The sequence below is a fragment of the Engraulis encrasicolus genome, chromosome 16 (assembly GCF_034702125.1).
Source record: "Engraulis encrasicolus isolate BLACKSEA-1 chromosome 16, IST_EnEncr_1.0, whole genome shotgun sequence".
NCBI classification, from domain to species: domain Eukaryota; kingdom Metazoa; phylum Chordata; class Actinopteri; order Clupeiformes; family Engraulidae; genus Engraulis; species Engraulis encrasicolus.
The window spans coordinates 10,631,862-10,656,866 of record NC_085872.1 but is presented as its reverse complement, the minus strand read 5'-3'; the positions used below and the strand labels follow the sequence as shown (position 1 = coordinate 10,656,866).

General features: G+C 45.1%; 1 protein-coding gene across 1 annotated transcript in view; it reads left to right on the top strand.

Moving 5' to 3' along the window:
- Positions 1 to 25,005, top strand: part of LOC134465972 (uncharacterized) — a gene marked incomplete at its 5' end in the record, with an annotated part of 62,547 nt that overhangs the window by 35,398 nt on the left and 2,144 nt on the right. The window contains 23 exons of the mRNA XM_063219870.1: positions 786 to 1,037; positions 2,010 to 2,276; positions 2,761 to 3,042; positions 3,806 to 4,069; positions 7,116 to 7,235; positions 8,863 to 9,129; positions 9,459 to 9,722; positions 11,432 to 11,686; positions 11,946 to 12,209; positions 12,376 to 12,591; positions 12,822 to 13,088; positions 13,730 to 13,981; positions 15,064 to 15,321; positions 16,073 to 16,336; positions 16,628 to 16,885; positions 17,004 to 17,267; positions 17,484 to 17,741; positions 18,025 to 18,291; positions 18,750 to 18,926; positions 22,682 to 22,942; positions 23,459 to 23,752; positions 24,486 to 24,722; positions 24,916 to 24,945. Coding sequence (XP_063075940.1) covers positions 786 to 1,037; positions 2,010 to 2,276; positions 2,761 to 3,042; positions 3,806 to 4,069; positions 7,116 to 7,235; positions 8,863 to 9,129; positions 9,459 to 9,722; positions 11,432 to 11,686; positions 11,946 to 12,209; positions 12,376 to 12,591; positions 12,822 to 13,088; positions 13,730 to 13,981; positions 15,064 to 15,321; positions 16,073 to 16,336; positions 16,628 to 16,885; positions 17,004 to 17,267; positions 17,484 to 17,741; positions 18,025 to 18,291; positions 18,750 to 18,926; positions 22,682 to 22,942; positions 23,459 to 23,752; positions 24,486 to 24,722; positions 24,916 to 24,945 — 5,538 coding nt within the window. The remainder of the gene's footprint in view (positions 1 to 785; positions 1,038 to 2,009; positions 2,277 to 2,760; positions 3,043 to 3,805; positions 4,070 to 7,115; positions 7,236 to 8,862; positions 9,130 to 9,458; positions 9,723 to 11,431; positions 11,687 to 11,945; positions 12,210 to 12,375; positions 12,592 to 12,821; positions 13,089 to 13,729; positions 13,982 to 15,063; positions 15,322 to 16,072; positions 16,337 to 16,627; positions 16,886 to 17,003; positions 17,268 to 17,483; positions 17,742 to 18,024; positions 18,292 to 18,749; positions 18,927 to 22,681; positions 22,943 to 23,458; positions 23,753 to 24,485; positions 24,723 to 24,915; positions 24,946 to 25,005) is intronic.

Below are 25,005 nucleotides of genomic sequence, written 5' to 3'. Positions count from 1 at the left end.
CTCTTTTCCACTGCCCGTTTTCTACCCTGTACAGCTTGAGACAGCATGACTCGGTCACCATTTTTCCCTTTTCGATTAGTCAGATAGAGCATGACACAAACGAAAACCAGCCCTCATTTTTTCGGCCGGCTGACCGAGCTGAGCGGGTCTTTCGCTCCCTACTACCCAGAATCCTTTGCGTCAGCTGGTCGTCACCGGTGAATCAAAAATAATCATGGCGGCCACCAGATCAACTCTGTTGGAGTGCTCTTTAGTTTGACAATGTATTACTTTGATGTTAAAATCGAAGGCAGAAATTAAAATTGTAGTGTCCAAATATGATGTCGCTGAAACTGTTTATAGCCTACTTCGATAGAGGAGCTATCTGACTGTCGTCCTTTACCTTAAGTCAACTAGCTTACATAAAGTAATGCTACGTGACAACCATAAAAAAACATAACTCCAACCATACTTCGAGTAACACGTTACCATGTTACCATTCAAACAAAACGTTTATGTACCTATCATAGAATATTAGCACACAACATTTGGTACAAATCTATCAACCCTTTTTGAAAGTTATCATTTTAACAAGAAATATATGTGGAATGGCAGCAGTGGTTGGGGTAAAGCAATTATATCTCAGATAAACTGTGTTCCAGGATATAATGAAAAGTCATACCGGTATTATAACAACACATACAGTAACAAAGGCTGTTGAATCCCAACAGCAGTGCATATGTGCTGTAGGGAATTCAGTCCATGTGAAACCTGCTTGTGCGTCTACCCCCATTCTTCCTGTGCAGAGCCGTGCACGCCTGTAAACGAGACAGTGGTGTACAGCCCACCGGTGGCAGAGGTCAGCTGGAGTGCCAGCAGGGGGGCCACCTACTACACCGCGGAGGCCCTGACACAACACGGCCATGGGAGCAACTGCAGCACCAACGCCACTTCCTGTGAGCTCCAAGACCTTCTGTGTGGGCAGACCTACGACATCTCCATCACCGCACACAACCAGGTGTGCCCTGAAACCACAGAGCCGTTCCAGTTGGAGACAGGTGAGGGGACAGGAGGCGACACGCCCATGAGATTATTGTTCTAATTATCAGGGTCGGATTAACGCACAGGCTAGATATGGCTGCAGTATAGGGTCCCCCACCTGCCAGAATTGTGACAGGATGCGAAATTGAAAAATTCATCTGTCGTGTTGAGTACAGCTGGTAGACCTGTTATCCTTAAATCCTAGCTCGGAATTATAATACTGTCGACGTCAATTTGTTAAGAAATTTGCCTTCTTGGGGGGCCCACAGCAACCAGTAGCCTTTAACCATGGGTTTTTATTGGTCTTTACTATTACACACCTAATTAAAAAGGGATTGTATTTGGGTGGGGTAACAAATTCTTTTTGTAACATCGGCTTGAAATTCAGTGTGCTTCAAGAATTACTGTGATTTTGAATAGCACGTTTTGTATACATCCACATCACATCAATGTGTGTGACATTCACTGAGATGTCTTGTGGACAGGTGTTAAGAATTTAAAATGACTGTCCTGTAATGTGTTTTCCGCGACAGGAGAAGCTTGAACATCTTTATTTATATAGCACATGCATTGTACACTTGCACTCCACCATAACCTGGCGGCGTATGGTTTACAACAAACTTGAAATCAGACTGTTGAAATCACTGTGTGTGCAAGGCTGGAAAGCTCAAAGATGACCAAGACTGCTGTAAAAAAAAGTTTGAGAACAGCCCATGGTACCACTGAGACTAACTGTCCCTGACTCTAACACAGTGTTTCCCAACCAGGGGTACGTGTACCACTAGGGGTACACAAGCACACTGCAGGGGGTACTTGGAAATATGTAATGTTAACAAATGTATGGAACTTAGTTTCATTGAGATGGAGAAAGCGACATAGAACTTGACTGGGGGGTACTCCTGGCACACCGAAAATGCTTAGGGGGTACACAAGACAAAAAAGGTTGGGAAACACTGCTAACCTGGTGTTTTTCCATCGATCCCCCTTAGAGCCATGTCCGCCACAGAGCGTCCACTCCAGGGTGGACTGCATGACCAACACGGGTCACGTCTCCTGGGAGCGTAGCCTGAATGCAGTGAAATACTCTGTCATCATGGAGGACCTGAATGGGAATGGTGTTCCAGCCGCCTGCGTCACCACGGAGACGTTCTGTGCTGTGAATGGCCTCTTGTGTGGCACAGCGTATACGGTGGCCGTTGTGGCCATTGGATCCCAGTTCAACAGCTCTGTAAGCAATGGAGACAACCTGGAAACAGGTACAGTACAAGGGAGGATCTTACTGGTCAGTGTTGAGATGTAAAGAGTGACGTGAAGTACAAGTACAGTCTGCTTTGTTTTTATTTGTATTGTTTTTATTTTATTTTCAACTGTCAGCATGTTAACTCTTTATGTTCATTTTATGTTCATGTTAACTCTTTTTATGTTTATTTGTTAACATTTTATGTAGAACAGCTAGTTTATTACAGAGAGTGTTTGTGTGCATGTGTATGCTTCTGTGTGTGTGTGTGTGTGCGTGTGTGTGTGTGTGTGTGTGTGTGTGTGTGTGTGTGTGTGTGTGTGTGTGTGTGTGTTTGTGTGTACGTGTGTGTGTGTATGGGCGTGTGTTTTTATGTCTGTGTGCATGCATGTGCGTGTGTGTATTTTCTGCATGTGTTTGTGTGTGTGTGTCTGCATGCGTGTGCTTCTACGTGTGTGTATGCAGTATGCTCACACAGGCATGTGTTTTTTTGTTCTCCACAGCACCCTGTCCACCGCAAAATGCAACCCTCCAGCCAGACTGTGAGCATGCCTCGGCCACGGTGAGCTGGATGAGCAGCGGTGCGGGCATGTGGGCGGTGAACTACACCGTGACAGCACTGGGCGCCGGGGGCCTGCGGGCCTCCTGCACCACCCAGGGAGACCGGTGTGACCTGGAGGGCCTGGCGTGTGACGTGACCTATAACATCTCCATCACCACCGACAATCGCAACTGCGACCTCACCACCGACACGGGACTCACCTACTTCCGTGCGTACTACAGTAGTACTGTGCCACGCACACACACTGATGGACCTACAACGATTTTTTTTGTGCTTTTTTTTGTTTGTTTTTTTGTGTATATGTGTGTACGTGTGTGTGCTTTTTCACAAATACATTTTACATAAAAATATGCACATCACTACCCACATTTCACACAAAGGGAATGTAGGAGGATTTGTTTTCTTGACTATATGTCAAACTCTCTTGACAGTACCAAATAGTGCATTGCAGAATTAATTTCAATAATGCCTATTATTTCTTATGTGCAGGAAATGGTCAAAAAAGGTACTGCAACTATGCTGCTCATTGAAACGGGTGCCTAGTGCCAAATTTGATATTTTCATGGAAGTTTACTAAGCTAATATTTTCTAGTATGGCAAAAGTACAGTCATTTTTGCAGCTAAAAATGGCTATTTTTGGAAATTCAAAATGGCGGACCATGGAGAAGATCCCCCTTTTCATGTATGAAAAGTGCAAATTTTCCAGTCATATTGAATACTTAGAATTTGATGGTGGTGGCAAGTATTCATGAAAAAGGTTACACTAATGGACGGGTAGCATAAATTCTGGAAATAAACGACTAAACATCTTGCACAGTGTACCTTTAAAAATGTCTATATTTCTCGAATGTCCCGTCCACAAGCTATTGTTTCCAAGCTTCTTGACAATGCCCATCAATCTTCATCATCGCATTCATGTGTGTCACTTACCTCATTTCTCTGTTGTTTATATACAGTATGCCTGTGACCTTTGCCCCTCTCCACAGGTGCCTGTGTCCCATCTTCTGTGTCGGTGCATCAGCCATGTGGCTCCCTCAGTGCCACTCTGTCCTGGAGGGCGGAGGGCTTAGACCTGACCTACATGGCGATGGCCACGCGAGTGAGCGATGACCACAAGGACACGTGCTTCTCTAACACCTCCTCGTGTGTGTTCGACGGTCTGGACTGCGGAGAGCTCTACGCGTTTGACGTGTCTGCCCACGGCCAACAGTGCCCAAGTAACGCCAGTGATCCCGTGTACAGCCATACTGGTGAGTCAATTAATGTCTGCATTAACACGCTTGCTATGTTTACATGACGGTTTTAATTCCGATTGAACTCCATTCAATTCTGAATAAAGCTTAATTACGCTTTGAAAACACCATGTAAACATTTCTTAATTCAGAATTAAATGAAAGTAAATTCAACTGAACTATTTAATTCTGTATTATTTATTCGGAATTGAAACCATCATGTAAAGGTAACAATTTATATAATACTGGAAATGTGCTCAGAGAGTGCATGCACCACCGCCATATGGTGGACAGAAACACACACGCACAGCGAACGAATGCGCAAACACATGAACAAACACAAATTGGACGATCACATAACCTCCTTGGCGGAGGTTATTATTACATTTTATTTGTTGTACAAAGCCTTTTCCCATGTGACAAAGACATACAGGTATGTAAAGCCAAACAAAATGTGTTATAAGTGTTAAGTGTCTAAGTTTCTAAGATATGTGAAAGTGGCCCATTCCTCATTGTACGGCTCACACACATTGTATATGGAATATGTGAGAGTGCTTACACAAATACCGTAAATCCTCTAATATTAGCCTGTATTCCATTACTGGCCGGGACTCTAATATTGTCCGATCTCGCTGGCAGAGGAGGTAAATAATGATCGGACTCTCAATGTAATTAGAACCAACGACAGTCTAGTCAATGTCAATGACGTTGCCTCGCATCTCGAGGCCATAAGCACAAGCCGAGGATAGGAGGAAAGCCAAACAGAGGGACACACAGACATTGTAAACAGGTCCTAAAAAGGGACTGATAGTCACCCTAGTCACACCTTACCGTAATGCAATTGTAGCCTACTTTATCAATAAATGAACCAAGTATTTTATAGGTTCAAATAGACACAAAATATTGTTTTTATTCATTCCACTGCTAGTCTGTTTTGCTCAAATAGAAATAGAGGCCTGCCTCTAATTCTGTCTTTCTTCCAATAATGGCCTGGACCAAGATGCACAAGAGTAAAATAAAAGCCCCGGCCTATATTAGAGGATTTACGGTATATTCAGGGCTCTAAATCAGTGTTTCCCAACCTTTTTTGTGCCAAGGCACACTTTTTCCCTTGAAAAAATCTCGCGGCACACCACCAACCAAAAATGATGAAATAATGAAAACAAATTATTCTCTGATAAGAATGACTATATTGTTAATATAGGCGGCTACAAAGTGTCTTGAATAGCAATCAAATAAACACAAAACTGTATATTTTTAGTCATATTTTATATTTCCTCTTTCAAATAAAAAGTGCACTTAATGTTCACTTCTTAAAGAAGCTATAAACTTCAAAGTAGGCCTACAATTTACAAATTGTTATTCTGTCCAAAAGCATTCTATAAGCAGGAATACAGAAAATAATGCTTATTCTGACAGTAGCAACATTTGGGAAATATTTCACTGAAGATGCATAGGCTATGTACAAATATCAATCTCTGTATATTTTACTCCTTTAATCTCAATGTGAAACCTATGCGTCTTTCACCTTTGGCTAAGGCCCGCCCTAAAATGCAGTTTGACCACAATCACAGCGCTGCAAAAGGACGACGAGGAGAAGAAATTGGACAGTTTGACAGCGCTCCATGAACTCAAAGCGGAAATCTCATGTTTTCAAATGCAAGATATTACGGTCATATTATTATTAAAAACTGATTGGAAATTGTGCCTGGGGTGTTTGTGACAAAGGTGCAAGTTTCCCCGCGAGGTAACAGGAGGTAATCGCTTTCCCCTTTCCCTAAAACCGGGCTAATTATGCTTACCAGCAGTTGGATAGTCTGGCTTGAAGGGTCTCTAATTACTCGGCATCCTCACACTCGACTAGAGAGCACGCGGACCAACAAACTACGTTTTGTGCTCAATCATGCCACCACCTCACTCGTTTAACTTTTCAGTAAGGTTGTAAGCAAAACACAAATCTTTCAGGGTAGGATTTTGGTTTTCTGACCTAATTAATGAAGAAACAGCGCTAGCAAAGTTAACTATCAGTCACCTTCAGGAGGATTGTTTTGACTAGCAGCTGATGGACGTTTTTTGTTGGGCAATTCGCTACCTGCTGCCACCTAGTGATAAGGAATTATTTAATGCTTAGGACGCCAGTCAACAGCAGANGCTACTAGAAAATGACATAGGCATTATGTAAGGGTTAACGTTCGGCGAGAAGGTCGCTACGACGCGGAGCGGAGGGGTCTTGTTCTCTCTGAAGTGCTGCTATTCCACAAAGCGACCGACTCGCCGAAAGTTAACCCGCTTATTATATGGATAAGTTATACTTAAATGATTCACACATGGCAGGGACATTTCTTTAGGCCTATTTAATGCTAAGTCTATTATAGTTTTTAATGTCAAAAGATTGTTGCTGCGCAAAACAAAACAGTGCCGTTGTGGAACACCGCTAGGCAACAGCTAGGTAGGCAGGACAACAGGTGTTGTCTATCACAGCAGCTGATTAGAGTCTTGTTGAAAAGTCGCTTTAGCAGTGAAAAGTCTTGTTGCCATTGACAGCGGTCTGTTATAGACCAACCCGTCCGTTATCGAAAAATAACAGACGTGCGAACGTTGGGGAGCCCGTTGAAATGAATGGAGCATTCGACCGATGACGTCACACCATATAATAATTGCTGATAATAACGATGAATGAAAAAAAAAAAAATCCCAAGAATTTTCCACGGCACACCTGACGATCTCTCACGGCACACTAGTGTGCCGCGGCACAGTGGTTGGGAAACACCACTCTGAATGGTAGTGAATGTATGCTTTGCTAGTACCGTACGATTAACATCTACTAGCCAAATTTGGCCAGTGATGAAAAATGTTAATTTATAGCCCTGGTCACATTACTATAAAGTGGCCTGTTTTGTTTATTCCAAATATAAGGTTTGTATGGCATGCAAAACCAAGTTTTTAAATGTGTTTTTCCCCTATGGTGCTGTGAATGTGTACAGCAAGCATAGAGTGCATGCGTGTGAGTAGGTCTCCATCATTTAATAACCTGGTAATCAATCGTGTGGCTTCCGTGTCTCAGCGCCATGCCAGGCTGGTCAGCCGAGAGCCCAGGTGGCCTGTGACAGTGACAATGTGACACTGGACTGGCCCAGCACCAAGGGAGCCATGTGGTACATCCTCACCATCTCTAATCCACAAGGTTAGATTTCCTCAGTCAATACTGAGTTTTTCCCCAAAAATCTTAAATAAAATGAAAATAGAAAATGTATTGGTAACACTTTATAAGAAGGGATGCATAAATAGCATTATGAAGACTTAGTAAACAATTAACCCATGATGAACAAAACATTGAAAAAAATATTTTATTTGTACTGTATGTACATTATGATTATTACTTTAATATTGTTGTTAATCTATCTGTTAAGCACATTGAGCTGCATGTCTTGTATGAATTTTGCTATACAAATACAGTTATTATTATTATTATTATTATTGTTACACTATTATTATTATTATTATTATTATTATTATTATTATTATTATTATTATTATTATTATTAAGGCTACCAGGTAGACTTCAACACTACGGCCTCTCAGATGGAGGTCAGCCTGCCCTGTGGCCACAGCTTCAGAGCCACCATAACCCCGCATGACGCCCGCTGCCCTGGCCCACAAAGTGAAGCCACAGAGTTCAAGACGGGTACTGTACACGTTTACATTACATTCATTGCAGTGCATTTTGGCAGATACTTTTTATCCAAAGCAGTACAACACAAGGACATAATTGTGGCATACAACATTTGCCGCAGAGTCTACCACTGGTATGGCCCATCTAAGGCATCAGTGCAGTAAAAGTCATGAAAGAGAGTCTTTACTTGCTTTTTGAAGGTTGAGAGAGATGACCCTTGTCTCGTCAATTCAGGAAGTTTGTTCCACCACTGAGGGACAATGACAGAGAACAGTTTTGACTGGGATCACTTAGATTGAGCAGGGGAATGGCTAGGTGGTTTGTGTTGGGCAGCTCACTCAGCAACATAAGGCCTTAGTATGTCCATCAGATAAGCTGGGGCTGTTCCTGAGGTTTTGCAGGTAAGGGTCAGGGCCTTGTGCTTGATCCGGGCAGCCACCAGTACTAGCCAGTGAAACTCGATAAATAGAGGAGTAACATGGGACCTTTTGGGTTGAGTGAATATCAAAAGCGCCACTGTGTTCCGAACCATCTGCAGTGGATTTATTGCACAGGCAGGTACCGTAGGCCTGCCAGGGGGGAGTTGCAATAATCCCTGCGGGAGATGACCATGGCCTGAACCAGTTGTTATGCTGCACGCTGGGTCAGGTAGTCAAGTACATGTGAAAATACTTTTTATATGTTCACGTTTCTCTTGAATAGTAATCAAAATACTGTAATATGGTATACGTATCTTCTTTATCTGTAGCATAAATGACAATGGCGTGGACGCCATCCCACTTGTGCAATGTGCAGGTATACATATCCATACAAGTCAATCCACTGGCAGAGTGGCAAAGAGTATGCCTTCTGCCAATGTGAGTAGCCTCTTAGTGGAGATGGGGTCGCCGGCAGGCCTATTCACTATTTGCTGAAAATACTCAACTACATAATAACAACATTGCTATGACAGTACCCAGAGCCCAGTAACCCAGTGCCCAGTAACCCAGTAACAGATTGTGACATAGCCATTACAATTTTCGTGTCAGTAAGGTTATAACATAGGCTCTGCGCTAAGGGGTTAAAGTCTCAAAAACAAAATATTTTTGTAGTGACATTTTAGCTGTGTCTCAGCCTAACTTTTGGCCAATCCCCATAGCCCCATGCGTCCCTGCTGATGTCACCGCCTTCGTGGAGTGTGAGCTTCACGTGGCATCAGTGAGCTGGTCCGAGTCCAGCGGTGACGGAATGTTGATGTATAATGCCACGGCAACGGCAAGCGATGGTCAGATGCTCCCCTGTGTGACGAACGAAACATGGTGCACCTGGGACAACCTTCAGTGTGGCGAGCGCTACACTGTCAGGGTCACAGCTAGCGATGGCAACTGCACCAGCCCACCCAGCAACACCACTACCATACACATGGGTAAGACATACGCATATACATACAGTGTACTGTACTACGGTATGTCTGTGTATGAAGTTGCGGCTGTAGCTTTGTTTTTGTACTCCAAAGTTGCTCTGGATAAACATGCTTGCTAAAAATAAATAAATAAATAAAATAAATAAATAAATAAAAAACAAAAAAAAAACAATTTGATTAGATTATGCGCCTTAGAATATCCCTTTTAAGTAATATTTAATTTTGCATTGCCCACAATTGAATTAGCAGTGCTAAGGCTGAAATCTGGTTTCTGCACAGCACAGTGCTAGTCACTGTAGATTTTCCAACTCTTTCTCCTGCTTTGTCCTCAGCTCCGTGCATCCCTGAGCCTCCTATGGCCACGTTCGATTGCATGTCCAAAACCGCTTCTCTGCACTGGAGCGACAGTGCTGGGGCCCAGACGTACGTTGTGAGGGCCGAGGCTCCATTCGGGCACCCGGTGGCGCTGAGCACCAACGACACGAGCGCCCAGCTCTCCGAGCTCACCTGCGGCCAGAACTACAGCCTCACTGTGTCAGCACTCAACAGCAGGTGCAGAGGCGAGTCTACAAGCGAGCCCACAAGTCTCCAAACAGGTGTGTTCTTGAAAAATTATTTTAGAAAGGTCGGTGGTAACACAACAAACAAAAAAAAGACATGTAAATGACTTCATAGTCTATATGTGTATTCAAACCACAAAAATCCCTGATGAGTTCAGCATGTAGGTGCTGATTGTGAATCATTAGCCTTGGTCTCATTAGCCGCGCTTCAGCGGCCCGGGGCCGCCCGGGGCTCAGGAGAGTGGCCGGCTCGGAGCTGCCGGCCCCGGGCCATTTTTTGCCTGATCGGACTCATAGCCGACCCCAGGCACATTCAGGTACACGCCTTGTTTGTGAAACGTCAGTCGGGCACAGCCCACTTTCGCCCCAAAATGGAGCAAACTCTGCTGGAGCAGGTCGCCGTTTGGCTCGTAGCCTACGGACAAAGACGACAAGAACTGCAAAGAAAATGGCTTGCCTTTCAAGAACAGTTTTATTACATGGCAAAGTTGTCGATTCAGAAGCTGTATGGGACGCAGCGCATGTTAAGAAGACAAAGACGCATGAAAATACGAGCAGCTCGACAACTGAGAGTGAACAGAAGGAGACGTGCGAACATGCCCAGTTAATCCCCCCAATAGCGCACAGAAGCATGAGCCCCGGACATAGCGAGACATGAATGTGCAGGTAATTGAATAAGTTACCATGTGAAAGGAGACCAAATCCCGGAGACATAGCACCTTCATCAGTTGCTATAGAAAATTATGAGCCCCGGACATAGCGACACACCCCCTCGTTGCGGCGTGCCACCTGTCTATTCATGGTGAATGTGCAGGTAATTGAATAAGTTACCATGTGAAAAGAGACCAAATCCCGGAGACATAGCATCTTCATCAGCTGCTATAGAAAATGATGAGCCAGGGGAATAGCGACTATTTATTAAAGTAGCCACGGAAGTAGCGTAGCCTACAAGTCGTTCAATCTGCATAACATCGGTGTGTGTCCTGCAGGGAATTCTAAGTGTGCGCACTATGGCACATGTCTGCAAAACGTATGCCTATGGTTTAGTATGTCTGCAAAACATGAGACACTAGGGCAGCAGAGTGAGGATGATTTTAAATAGGCCTAAGTCAATAACAGCTGTGCTTTACTGTGTAATAATGTGGCTGCATGGGGGACTTATCGCTAAATTCTGGGCAAATTATTTCTTATGGCATAATTTCATAAGATGCAACTTTGGCACTTCTGTTTGTGTTTTTAAAGTTATTTAGCCAACATAACTTTTTTGTTGTTATCAGGGCATCATGGGCACCACTACACTTAAACTTGGGATGTCATAGCTAAGTCATGTCGGCTTTTTTCTGCTTTTAGCCGCCAACTCTTGTGCCATTATCGTGATTTGGCATGCTTTCCACTGGACACCAATAAAAAGTGTCTCACAAATACTCACACATGACATTTATGTCGGCTTATTTAGCTTTTGCGCTATTATCGCCGAAGGTCTGGTAGGCTATATCGCACGTGGGCTATATCGCCCGAGGTTGACCCCGCCTCCGAGCCTCGGCGGTGCTTGCTGGCCCATCGAATTCGACGGGCCAGGGAAAGCGGCCCTTAGCCCCACAACCTGGCCCGGCGGCCATCTTTAGCACCTAGCCCCCTTTTGATGAGATCACCGTCAGCCCCCTTTTGTCCGGGCCAGCCCGGGGCTGGCCCTGCAGTGAGACTAAGGCTATTGTGTGTTTTTTTCTTCATTTTTCAACATTTAGAGCCGTGTGCACCCACACACGTGTCCAGCTCCATAGATTGCCTGAGCAACATTGCTATGGTCAGCTGGGTGGAGAGCAATGGCACAGAGTACTACACAGCCATGCTCGAGGCTGGTGGCGACGTGTACGCTTGCATGTATCCCACCAACGAATGCAGTGTGACGTCGCTGCCGTGTGGACAGAGCTATGCGGTGTCTGTCACGGCTGTCAACAGCCAGTGCAACACCACAGCTACTGGGGCACCTTTGACTGGAGGTAAATTCTGGGAGTTTTGAAGACATAGCTAACATGAGAACGTTGTTTTGGTAATACCTTAGTTAAATCATTTCATTCGTCACTTGTCAATACCACCATACTCATGTATGTTTGTTCTTTGCACACTCACTAATTATCTTAATGTAATTTGTTCACACGTGTTTGAAGCTATTTGAAAAGCTTTTATTTTAACACCAGTATTGATTCGACTTTTAGATGGTTTATTTTGCACTCATGAATGTCCTCCATCTTCCTGCAGTGCCCTGTGTCCCTGAGGATGTGTCTGTGGAGGTGGACTGTACCAACAGCAGTGCCGTTGTGTCATGGGGCCACAGTGAGGGGGCGCAATCGTACCAGGCGTTTGCTATCAGTAGCCAGGGCAACGTCACCTGCCAGGACAATGGGCATGAGCACAGCTGTACTCTCAGAGGTCTCAGCTGTGGAGTGGACTACAGCGTTCAGGTGGTTGCTACGGGCAGCACATGCTCCAGCACTCCCAGCCAGCCAGTGGACTTGGAGCCAGGTAAGGACAGAGGCTGAATGCTGCATCATGTCAGAGATTTCCAGTCTCTGTGATCATGTTCTCCTGAGATTTCTGTAAAGTCATTTGGTGTCCTTATTTAATCTTTGACCTTTTCCAGCTCCCTGTGTCCCTACAAATGTGGTGGTGAGTCCAACTTGTGTGTCAGATACGGTCTCCATTTCATGGAACCCTGCATATGGAGCGCTAAGCTACAGGTACCTGGTCACCATGGAGGCCACCAATGGAAGTCCACTCTTCTGCAACAGTAACAGCACTTCCTGTAGCATCAGTGGCCTGCAGTGTGGTACCATGTACCATGTGTCTGTTACAGCTATAGGCAACAACTGCAGTAGCACCAGTGACACCGAGAATATCTGGACAGGTGAGGTGGCTACATGGTCTTATTGTAAGGCATGTGTTTAACTGAGTAAATTAACAAAACTGCTTATAGTACATATAGATTTGACTTTAACTTTAAAGCTATCAGCAGCTGTCCACCTGAATACATTAGCAGTATACAGGTAACTCTACTCAGGCTGTACCCCAATAGCTATATTATTATAGTGTCAATAACAGTCCAAATGTTGACCTCATGTCCTGTTTATCTCTCAGTTCCCTGCATTCCATCGTCTGTCTATGCATCGCTGAACTGCATCACCCAAGAGGCACTTGTCAGCTGGGATCAACATGGGCAGCAAGGGGTCAGCTATATGGCGAATGCCACTAACAGCCAGGGCGCTACTCTGTCCACATGTAATTCCTTCAGCGAGAACTGCACTCTCAGTGCCCTTCCCTGTGGACATAAGTACAACGTCACCGTCACGGCCCACGCTCATGGCTGCAGCAGTGACCCAAGTCCACCTAAGCCAATCAGCCAAGGTCAGACAGCATGCTAAGACACTCATCTCAAATAGAGCTGCCTCTGCAGCTCAGGCTGCTTCATAGTACAAGAGGTACAATTTAGTGAAATAGAGCCAGACTGAGTTACCTTATTGTTAGATTCTACTATTACTATTCCTCCGACCTCAACATGAAAGCAGTTCTGCATGGTTATAGTGTGTAGGGTGATCAGTAGAATAGTGAAAGTGAAATCAGTGTTGTGGAATGATGTGGTCAAGAAGGAGATTGTGGATAACAAAACGATAGGGGACAAAGACAGAGCCCTGAGGGACGCCATGTCAGAGAGTAGTTAGTTTACATCTGTGCTTTCCAATGGAAACAAGCTTCTCTCCAGTGAAAAACTAGTCAAATACCAATGATACCATGGAGTGAGTTAGGGATTTAGATTTTAATCAGTGCTAAGATTTAGAGCTTAATATGATTTTGAGTGCTGACATGTTTGCAACAACTAAGTACTTTCAGTGATTTATGAATTAGTGTATTTCGAGTTGACTATCTTGGTAATAGTTAAGCTAGTGCGCCCCATATACCTTGTTATGGGCTGCTACACTGTAACAGGGTTGCATGTTGTCCTTTTAGTCATAAAGATTGAAGACGTTGTTGTCCTTCCCCCTCTACAGCCTCTTGTGCAGTCAACCTGACGCAAGTGGACGTTATCTGTCAGTCGAACTCAGCGGATGTCATGTGGGAAGCTGTGATCCCTGGAGAATACGCAGCAATGGCCGAGGATGATGATGGGAACCGTCTGCCATGCAGCTCAAATACCTCTTCCTGTCAGATCAGCAACCTGCGCTGTGGTCAGCTGTACACATTCAGTGTCACAGGGACGATCTGTCACAACCAGACAAGCAATGTAGTGCGGAAACATTCAGGTGAGACACTTCAGTGCTGTTGCAACAGAGAATATAGTCTCAAGGCTCTTTTCCACTGCCCGTTTTCTACCGGTACATGTCGACACAGCACGACTCGGCCGCCATTTTTCTCGTTTCGATCAGTAACGGCACGACACACCATGACACAGCTCGAAAATCAGCCCTCGTTTCTTTGACCGGCTGAACCGAGCTGAGCGGGTCTTTCGCTCCCTACTACCCAGAATCCTGTGCGTCAGCTTGTCCTCACCGGTGAATCAAAAATAATCATGGCGGCCACCAGATCAACTCTCTTGGAATGCTTTTTAGTTTGACACTGTATTACTTTGATGTTAAAATCGAAGGCAGAAATCAACATTGTAGTATCTAAATACGAAGTCACTGAAACTATTCGTAGCCGTTAGATGGGCTATCTGACTGTCGGCCTTACATGAAGTCAACTAGCTTACGTAAAGTAATGCTATGTGACAATGTGAAAAACATAACGCCAACCATACTCCGGGTAACACGATTTGTAATAGAAACAAATCGGGCTGGCTTAACAGCAACATTCAGCTCGACACGACACGGCACTGCACAGCCGTGTTGCATGTGGATAAAAGCCTTTTGATCCCTGACTGAGGTGTGGAGCCAAGACGCACAAACTATTTAAGCAGAATTTAGTTCTTATCTTCTGAAGCTTAAAGCCATTCTTGTGCATGTCATTTCAGATGATGATAAAAGGAAGCAGACTTTACACAAACCTGAATTGGGCGGCATGCCAACGCTAGTTTTGAGCTGTGATGATGTGACATATTAGTCTGTGGTGCATATACAGGTATATCCATAACCCACTAGTGTTGAAACTGAACTAAGTATTTTCGTATATTAAGAACCAATGGAGATGGGGAGAACAGCATTCAGAAATGATTGCAGCAAACAGATCCTCCACATCCGATTCTAGTGCTGTTCTTCTGGTGGTTGTGTTCAAGAGTCAGAGCTGTCACTCTGCATGTGATGGCATATATTTCAAACCTATGTCATGTTCTTCTGAGTTTTCAGTTAAGTCCTTTGGTATCCTTACTTTAAACTTTGACCTTTTCCAGCTCCTTGTGTCCCTACAAATGTGGCGGTGAGTCCAGCTTGTGTGTCAGACACAGCCTCCATTTCATGGGCCCCCGCAGCTGGAGCGCTAAGCTACCTGGTCACCATGGAGACCACCAATGGAAGTCCACTCTTCTGCAACGGTAGCAGCACTTCCTGTAGCATCAGTGGCCTGCAGTGTGGCACCCTGTACCATGTGTCTGTTACAGCTATAGGGAACAACTGCAATAGCACCAGTGGCACCCAGAATATCACGACAGGTGAGAGGCTACATGGACTTATACTTAACTAAGGCAGTAAGCCATAGTATGTGTTAATTGTTTTAGAGCAACAAAGCTTGTGGTTTGAATTTGACATTTCAGCTAGTTTATACCAAACTGCTTCAATTAGGATTGTTATAGTAAAGATGTTTACAGCATGGGTCTAAACAGGTTTTGCTGCAACAACTGTTTTATGCTGAGCCCATCTCTTGCTAATCTTTTAACTTTAGTTTAGGGATGCAAATTATCGATTAATTCATTAATCATTAGTTTATAGTCTTATCGATCGACTTACGATTAATTGATGAGGCGTTTTCCTCCCAAAATCTCAATGTTTCTCGGAAAAAATTGAGACAAAATACCACATTTAAGTTGATTCTATTTCAATTCTTTAATCCAAAGGTGATTTATATATTCCCACTATTCACACCCCTATTCACACACACTCTTCACATGCCCATTTCACCTGGGTCTCTTGTCAGTCTAATTGTTGATTAATTGTGATTAATGTGTTTATTAATGCATTGATCGATTAAAGTCGATTAATCGATTAATCGTTTGCATCCCTACTTTAGTTCCATGCACTCCATTTTCCATCTACCGGTATGGTTCGCCCTTTCAATAATGTGTCAAATGGAAAGTGGTGAATATGTTCTGTGCGTCAGAAACTACGTCTGCAGTCCATTGATGGTCCCTTAAAATACTGAGGTTCAACCCCATCTCATGAATGTCCTCCTCCATCTTCCTGCAGTGCCCTGTGTCCCTGAGGATGTGTCTGTGGAGGTGGACTGTGCCAACAGCAGTGCCGTTGTGTCATGGGGCCACAGTGAGGGGGCGCAATCGTACCAGGCGTGTGCTATCAGTAGCCAGGGCAACGTCACCTGCCAGGACAATGGGCATGAGCACAGCTGTACTCTCAGAGGTCTCAGCTGTGGAGTGGACTACAGCGTTCAGGTGGTTGCTACGGGCAGCACATGCTCCAGCACTCCCAGCCAGCCAGTGGACTTGGAGCCAGGTAAGGACAGAGGCTGAATGCTGCATCATGTCAGAGATTTCCAGTCTCTGTGATCATGTTCTCCTGAGATTAAGGACTGAGGCTGAAGCTAAGCTTAGTCTTTTTGATAAAGAACCACTGGAGATGGAGAAAACGGCATTCAGAAACTAATGAAACAAACTGGATTATCAATATCTGGGTCAGAGCTTTCACTCTGCATGTGAAGGCAGACATGTCAATAGTGCTTCATGTTCTTCTGGGATTTCTATAAAGTCCTTTGGTGTCCTTACTTTACCCTTTGACCTTTTCCAGCTCCCTGTGCCCCTACAAATGTGATGGTGAGTCCAGCTTGTGTGTCAGACATGGCCACCATATCATGGAACCCTACAGATGGAGCGCTAAGCTACCTGGTCACCATGGAGACCACCAATGGAAGTCCACTCTTCTGCGACAGTAGCATCACTTCCTGTGGCATCAGTGGCCTGCAGTGTGGCACCCTGTACCATGTGTCTGTTACAGCTATAGGCAACAACTGCAATATCACCAGTGACATCCAGGATATCTGGACAGGTGAGATGGCTACATGGACTTGTTGTAAGGCGTATGTTTTACTGACTGTAGATACAGTAGCATTAAAACACTTGCTGAGCCCAAGCCCATCTCATGAATGTCCTCCATCTTCCTGCAGTGCCCTGTGTCCCTGAGGATGTCTCTGTGGAGGTGGACTGTGCCAACAGCAGTGCCGTTGTGTCATGGGGCCACAGTGAGGGGGCGGATTCGTACCAGGCGTTTGCTATCAGTAGCCAGGGCAACGTCACCTGCCAGGACAATGGGCATGAGCACAGCTGTACTCTCAGAGGTCTCAGCTGTGGAGTGGACTACAGCGTTCAGGTGGTTGCTACGGGCAGCACATGCTCCAGCACTCCCAGCCAGCCAATGGACTTGGAGCCAGGTAAGGACTGAAGCTTAAGATATGCTAAGTTTTAGATAGAGAACCAGTGGGAGATGGGGGAGAACAGAATTCACAAATGAATGAAACAAATAGATTCTCCATGTCTGGGCCACTTGTCACTCTGCACCTGAAGACATTTGAAATCTGCATCATGTTCTCCTGTGACTTCTGTAAAGTCCTTTGGTGTCCTTACTTTAACCCTTTGACCTTTTCCAGCTCCCTGTGCCCCTACAAATGTGATGGTGAGTCCAGCTTGTGTGTCAGACACGGCCACCATATCATGGAACCCTGCAGATGGAGCGCTAAGCCACCTGGTCACCATGCAGACCACCAATGGAAGTCCACTCTTCTGTGACAGTAACAGCACTTCCTGTAGCATCAGTGGCCTGCAGTGTGGTATCATGTACCATATGTCTGTTACAGCTATAGGCAACAACTGCAATACCACCAGTGACACCCAGGATATCTGGACAGGTGAGATGGCTACATAGACTTGTTGTAAGGTGTATAGTATTTTATTGACATAGAGATTCAACTTTGACTGGTCTTTAAAGTCTTGGCAAGCTTGGTTGATACGTTTTGTGCAGCAGGAAATACTGCATGGGCAGGCCAGGTAATGTTTTAGTAAAAGTCCTGCAATTGACACATTTATAACTGAAGATCTCTGCACTATTAGTTCACTCAGGACCTGCTAATATACCTTATGTTGTGCAAAGTGGAGTATAGATGTGTAACTTGTGTCCTTTCCATCTTGCAGTTCCATGCATTCCATCGTCTGTCAATGCATCCTTGGACTGCGACACCCAAGAGGCACTTGTCAGCTGGAATCAGCAGGGGCAGCAAGGGGTCAGATATATGGCGAATGCCACTAACAGCCAGGGCATGACTGTGTCCACATGCAATTCCTTCAGCAATAACTGTTCTCTCAGTGACCTTCCCTGTGGACCAGAGTACAACGTCACCGTCACGGCCCACGCTCATGGCTGCAGCAGTGACCCAAGTCCACCTACGCCAATCAGCCAAGGTCAGACAGCATGCTAAGACACTCAGCTCAAGTACAGTTACCTCTGCAGCTAGGGCTGCTCCATAGTACAATGTCTACAATTTTTAATTCCTACAACCTCAACATGAAAGCAGATCTCAGACCTGCATTGTTATTGAGTGTAGGGTGATTAGCACAATGGTCAAGTTAAACCAGTGATGTTGAATGATGTGGTCAAGAAGGAGATAGTGAATAACAAAACAATAGGGGCCAAAGGCAGAGGCCTGAAGGACGCCATTTGAGAGTTTAAGTAGTTCACATCTGTGTTTTCCAATGGATCAGTGATCTATAAATTAATCTCAGTTGACTGCTTTGTGGATACTGAAGTCAGTGCACCCCGTACATACTGTTATGGCCTGCTTCATTGTAACAGAGTTTTATGTCATCCTTTTAGTCCTTTAAGTAAAATTGAAGACCTTGCTCTCCTTTCCCCCCTACAGCCTCTTGTGCAGTGAACCTGACACAAGTGGACGTTATCTGTCAGTCGAACTCAGCGAATGTCATGTGGGAAGCTGTGATCCCTGGAGAATACACAGCAATAGCCAAGGATGCCGATGGGAACAGCCTGACCTGCAGCTCAAATACCTCTTCCTGTCAGATCAGCAACCTGCACTGTGGTCAGCTGTACACATTCATTGTCACAGGGATGATTTGTCACAACCAGACAAGCAACATAGTACAGAAACATTCAGGTGAGACACTTCAATGCTGCTGCAGCAGAGAATATAGTCTAGAAAACCACCCTGTCACAGTTTAGAGCTAAAGCGGTGAACTTTTTTAGAAGCATTTTGGCAACTTACTGGTGAAGCTGAAAGTAATTATTAAGAATATACATCTGAATTGGGTGATACAAGCATATGCAAGTGTTGAGCTGTGATGACACTGTTAAAAATAATGGTTCCTCAAAGAACCCTCGTATTCATATCACTTGCCATCGTGGGTGAACCACCAAAGTTTCTTTGATGAACATACTAGGTGCTTGGAAGAACCCCACAATTTTCTAAAGGGTTCCTCGGAGAGTAGAGTAGAGTAGAGAGTAGAGTATCGTTTATTGATCCCAGGGGGAAATTAAGGTGTCAAGTAGCATACACACATAAATAAAGACATAAAGACATTGTCCACAAGACATAACACACATATTTACACATAAAATAAAATAATCATATATAGCTCGCTGTTGCATACTTATTGCCAAGGCATCTCTCTCTCTCTCACACACACACACACACACACACACACACACACACACATACACACACACACACACACACACACACCAAAAATATAAAGTGTAAAGTGTCCAGTGTTCACATGTGCCTTAGCTAAGTGGCACATAGTAGCCAAGACAAGGTGGCCATAAAGTGTCCAGGAGTGTCCATAGTCTCTTTCCTAGAACAATGTCCATTGTATTCCTTAGAAAAAGAGATGGGGGGTTAAACACAAGTCACCCCCTGTGTCACTCCACACACACACACCCACACACACACACACACACACACACACACACACACACACACACACACACACCAAAAATAAAGTGTACATAGTCCAGGAGTATCAGTAGTCAGGGGGGTTACACACATCGCAGACTGAGTAACTACCCACACACACACACACACACACACACACACACACACACACACACACACACACACACACACACACACACACCACACACACACACACACACACACACACACACACTCAGCTGTGCATTCCGCTGAAAAGGAGTCGAAGGGTAGAGAGTCCAGGTAAAAAGAGTATGCAGGAGTGGGATCTGTTTATGCAGTCCAGTCCCCTATGATGATCTCTCTTTGTGTGTCCTTCTGTGCAGTGTTGAAAAGCTGAATGGCCCTGGGTACAAAGGACTTCCGCAGCCTGTCTGTCTTGCAGGAGATGGCGCGCAGTCTGTAGCTGAACAGGCTTCTCTGGTTGTTGAGGACTGGGTACAGTGGGTGCTTGTCGTTGTCCAAAATAGAGTCCAATCTGCCAAGTGTCCTCTTGTCGGCTGTGGTTGTGAGGGCGTCCAGTTCTGTGCCTACAACAGACCCTGCTTTCCTCACCAGCCTGTCGAGCCGTCCAGCATCTCTTTTCCTAATGCTGCCACCCCAGCATGCCACAGCATAGGAGAGCACACTGGCCATGGCAGACTGGTAGAACATCTGCAGGAGTCTGTTGCAGACATTGAAAGATCTCAGCTTTCTCAGAAAGTAGAGTCTGCTCTGGCCTTTCTTGTACAGTGCATGTGAGTTGGCAGACCAGTCCAGTTTAGAGTCCAGGTGAACACCCAGGTACTTGTATGTGGAGACTGTCTCCACAGTCTCCCCCTCGATAGAGACAGGCACCAGGGGTGGGGTGGTTCGCCTGAAGTCAATCACCATTTCTTTGGTTTTGGTGGTGTTCAGCCGCAGCTGGTTGGTTCTGCACCATTTGACAAAGTTCTCCACCAGTCCCCTGTACTCCCCCTCCTGCCCATCTTTGATGCATCCAACAATGGCCGTGTCATCCGAGAACTTTTGCATGTGGCAGGTCTTCGTGTTGTAGTTGAAGTCAGTGGTGTACAGGGTGAACAGCACGGGGGAGAGCACCGTTCCTTGTGGAGCTCCAGTGCTGCTGACTACAGTCTCTGATGTGAGGTCACCTAGTCTGACGAACTGGGGCCTTCCTGTGAGGTAGTCTGTGATCCAGTTCACCAGCCCAGTCTCCACTCCCATCTGCAGTAGTTTGTTTCTCAACAGTAGTGGCTGTATTGTGTTGAAGGCGCTGGAGAAATCAAAGAACATGATTCTAACAGCACTGCTTCCTTTGTCCAGGTGAGAATGCATTCTGTGCAGCAGATACAGAATAGCATCCTCAACTCCCACCTTCTCCTGGTAGGCAAATTGTAGTGGGTCTAGTGCGTGGTGAACTTGGGGTTTCAGTATGTTGAGCAGAAGCGCACGCTCGAATGTCTTCATTATATGGGATGTGAGGGCTACCGGTCTGTAGTCGTTTAGTTCTTTGGGGTGTGGCTTTTTTTTTTAGGGGTTCCTCCACAGTGGTTGTATTACAGACTGAAGCTGGGCACTTTAAGTGCAGATTAGTGATTTTTCCATTAAAAAGCTGATATGCTTTAACACGACAAAGAAGATAGAGCAGCGTAACTCCCCCCCCCCCATCATGTGTCTTCTAACGCCAGTTTTGTCGCTCAACTTTAATTTGCTCACAACAGACGTTTTTTCTAAAGTTTTGTCAATACTAGTTGATGGAAAAAGATTTAAAGCAATATAGAAAAGAGGCGTAGAAGCTATGACTGGACCTGGCTGGAGAGTTCCAGCTCTTACGGTTTGTTTGAACACCTGATGATGACAGTTTATTTTGCGTCTCTCGCAGGATATTCTCTTTCCTACATATTAATCACAAACTGCATTCTACTCCGCTAACATGTTGATGGAAAATCATTTATCAACCCGGTTGATTGTGACGTCATTTATTTGCTGTAGCTATAATCGTCCTGTGTATGGAAAACCAAGCAAAGTCATATGTATTGCTAGAACTTGATGCACTTTAATTTAAAATTCACTTCAGAAACTGATGGGCTATTGACTAACTGGCTCAACCATATAACCTTTATATATATATATATATATATATATATATATATATATATATATACACTGTACATACACACACCTATATTCATATAACCTAAATTAAAAAGTCTTTGTGGTGGTTTTTGGTGCACTGGTCTGACTGATTTTTTGTTTGTTTGTTTTTTGTCCTTGAATCTTTTTACCATTTGCCATGAAATATAAGATCTTTTGGGTACATTTACAGGTCTGATTGTGTAGGCAGGTATCTACAAAATACGAAGGGTACATGGCCGAAGTGTTTCAAGTTTGTTTCAAATATGTGGCGTCCAATTATGTGTTGTCTACTCTTCTTTCGCAAGTTAAAGTTGTTGTAAAATCAGATCTTTTATTATGCTTTTGTTATAACAGTGGGTTATATTCAGTGTCATTCCAACCCAGAGGTTCGGCACGTTGTAGAATCTCAAATTATTTTGCTTCTATTCTTGTTATTCTATTCTATTCCATGTGTGCTTCTCCATGTTCTGTTCTAATGTGGTTTGCATTGTATCTCCGTGTTCAGGGCCGCTGACAGCTTTGGTCAGGCCCGGGACAAAGTTATCTGAAAGGGGCCCTCCCTCAATTCCTACAATGTTATGAGGACCCAATCCTGGGCCCCCGTGCTCCCCTGGGCCTGGGACGGTTGACCCCTTTGCCCCCCCCCCTCTCGGCTTCCATGTCCATGGTCTGTTCTAACTGTGGTCTGTGGTTCTCCATGCTCTGTTCTAACCCTGGCCGGTGTCTTTCCTGTTCCTTTCCTTCAGTGCCCTGCCCACCTGTAAACCTGACTCTGGCTGCGGAGTGCGGGAACAGTACGGCGGTGTTGTCTTGGGCCCCGAGTGTGAGCGCCATTCGCTACTCGGCTCTGGGCCAGGCGGACAACGGCAGCGTGATACCATGTGACAACACGGAGCCCTGGTGCGTGATGGACGGGCTGGTGTGTGGCCTGTTCTACACCTTCAGTGTGCAGGCCTCCGATGGCATGTGCACCTCAGCCCCCAGCCAGCCACTGAACAGCAGTCAAGGTACTCACAAACAACCACACACACACACACACACACACTTGCTGCCAGTACAGCCATCCATCGTGACCTAAAGTAAATCTGCTAAGTGCATTAATGTTGTGTTAATGTCACTGTAAATAAGGGCTGTGACGATAATGTATGGAACCTAAATCAGGATATGCATCGTGGTGCAAGAAGGCGGTATCCCGATACACCCTTTAAAAGTTCTGTTACCCTTCAGTCCAGAACACAAAAGCAAATTAATTAATTAATTACAAAAGATACATTTGAAAAATTGTTGGTTGTATCGAACCGTTTGACAAAAACGTGATACGAACCGAATCGTGAGTTGAGTGGATCATTACAGCCCTAGTGTAAATACATTATTGGTGAGTGACAGAGTTTCAATGTATAGCTTTCTGACCCCCAGATTGCATCAATTATGACAGGGTACTCAGTAGAAAAGTCAATATTTGTTTCAATGTGTCTCCTTTGCAACCTTACCCCTCGCCTTCCCCCCCTCCCCAACCCTACCAGTGCCGTGCGCTCCTGAGTGGCTGCAGGTCAGTCACCTGCCTGCGCAGGCTGACATGCAGATGCTGATGTTTGCGTGGGACCCTGTGGACTGCCCCGGGGCCCAGTATGAGGTGGAGATAACGGGCAGCATAGACGGAGACCCCGCCATGCAGATGGAGGTGTCCTCCTACTGGACCCAAAGGACCTTCTTCGAGCTGCCCTTGCCCTGCAGCTCCACGTACTCCGCCACCGTGTGCGCCAGGAGCTCTCCCAGCAGCGTGGGCCCCAGATCGGCCGCCGTCACTGGCGTCACAGGTTTGGCTGAACCATTGATTGTATATTAGAAACTTCCATTTACACTCAATGGGCTGAACCTTTTGTCACATTCCATGGTCTCTGCGGTACAAAATATACTCTAACTAGAATGTACTGTTTGTACATTCGTGCAGAGCCGTTGACAGTGGTGGCCGGCCCCGAACTAAAGTAATCTGAAAGCTCCCTCCCCAAGGGGAATACGAATACATACAGTACAATGCAATGAGAGCCCAACCCAACACTACTGAATCTTTGCACAAGTGAAAATATGAAAATTTAAAATGTAGCAGTCCATGCATATAAACAGGTTTTGATGCTGATTCATGTGGTATGAAACTTAGTAGGCCTACAGTACAAACACACGTAAAGTGTGTAAAGTCAGCATTAGTACATCTGAAAATGTGTGTGAAAAGTTACTTACGAAGCTTTTATGTGCGCAAGCAAGTTTTGCACATCAGGCCACTGGGGGGGTAGGCTATACTCAGAACATGGTTTAGTGATAAACCAATCTTAGTTGGCCTAAATGGTAAACCTATAGAAAAGCATGCACCTGCAGAATAGAGGACTCAAGGCTCATGAGGACTCAAGGCTCTTCTATTAGATGATTTACCTCTACCATAAGGTGAACTTAACCTAGTTTACCACTGAACCAGCTTCTTAGTATACCCCCCTGGTCCTCCGTAAGTGGTCTGTCATCATCACACTAACTACCTTGCCTTACCTTACTTTGCAGCTCCCTGTCCTACCCCAACGGTGAAGTTCACTGGCTCAAACACGTCCGCTGTGGTGTCCTGGAACGCCTCTGCGTTGGCCACCGAGTACAGTGTCTACGACGTGTCCGGCTCCAACAGGGTGGAGATATGCAACACCACAGAGCTCTCTTGCAGTGTAGCAAGCGTCGCCAGCAATGACATTGCAGTGACGGCCAGCAATGATGGTGGGGAAAGCACCGAGACCAGCGTCACACATGGTGAGGGAGGCACAGCTGCACATTGCAGATGTAAACACACACACACACACACACACACACTGTCGCTATCTCTCTGCTGTGTTTTATGCTTTTTGAAAGTGAATGTATTGTTTAAGTGGTTGATGTGTGTCTTTCGAAAATTCACAAACACAGATGTAACTAATGATCCATTTCTTCGCTATTATTCCTGCAGCAGTCCATCAACGCAGGAAAAGAGATCTAGGTAAGGACTCAGGGATTTCATCATCACTTTACCACATTAAGACGTCGATTTGGTAAAAAA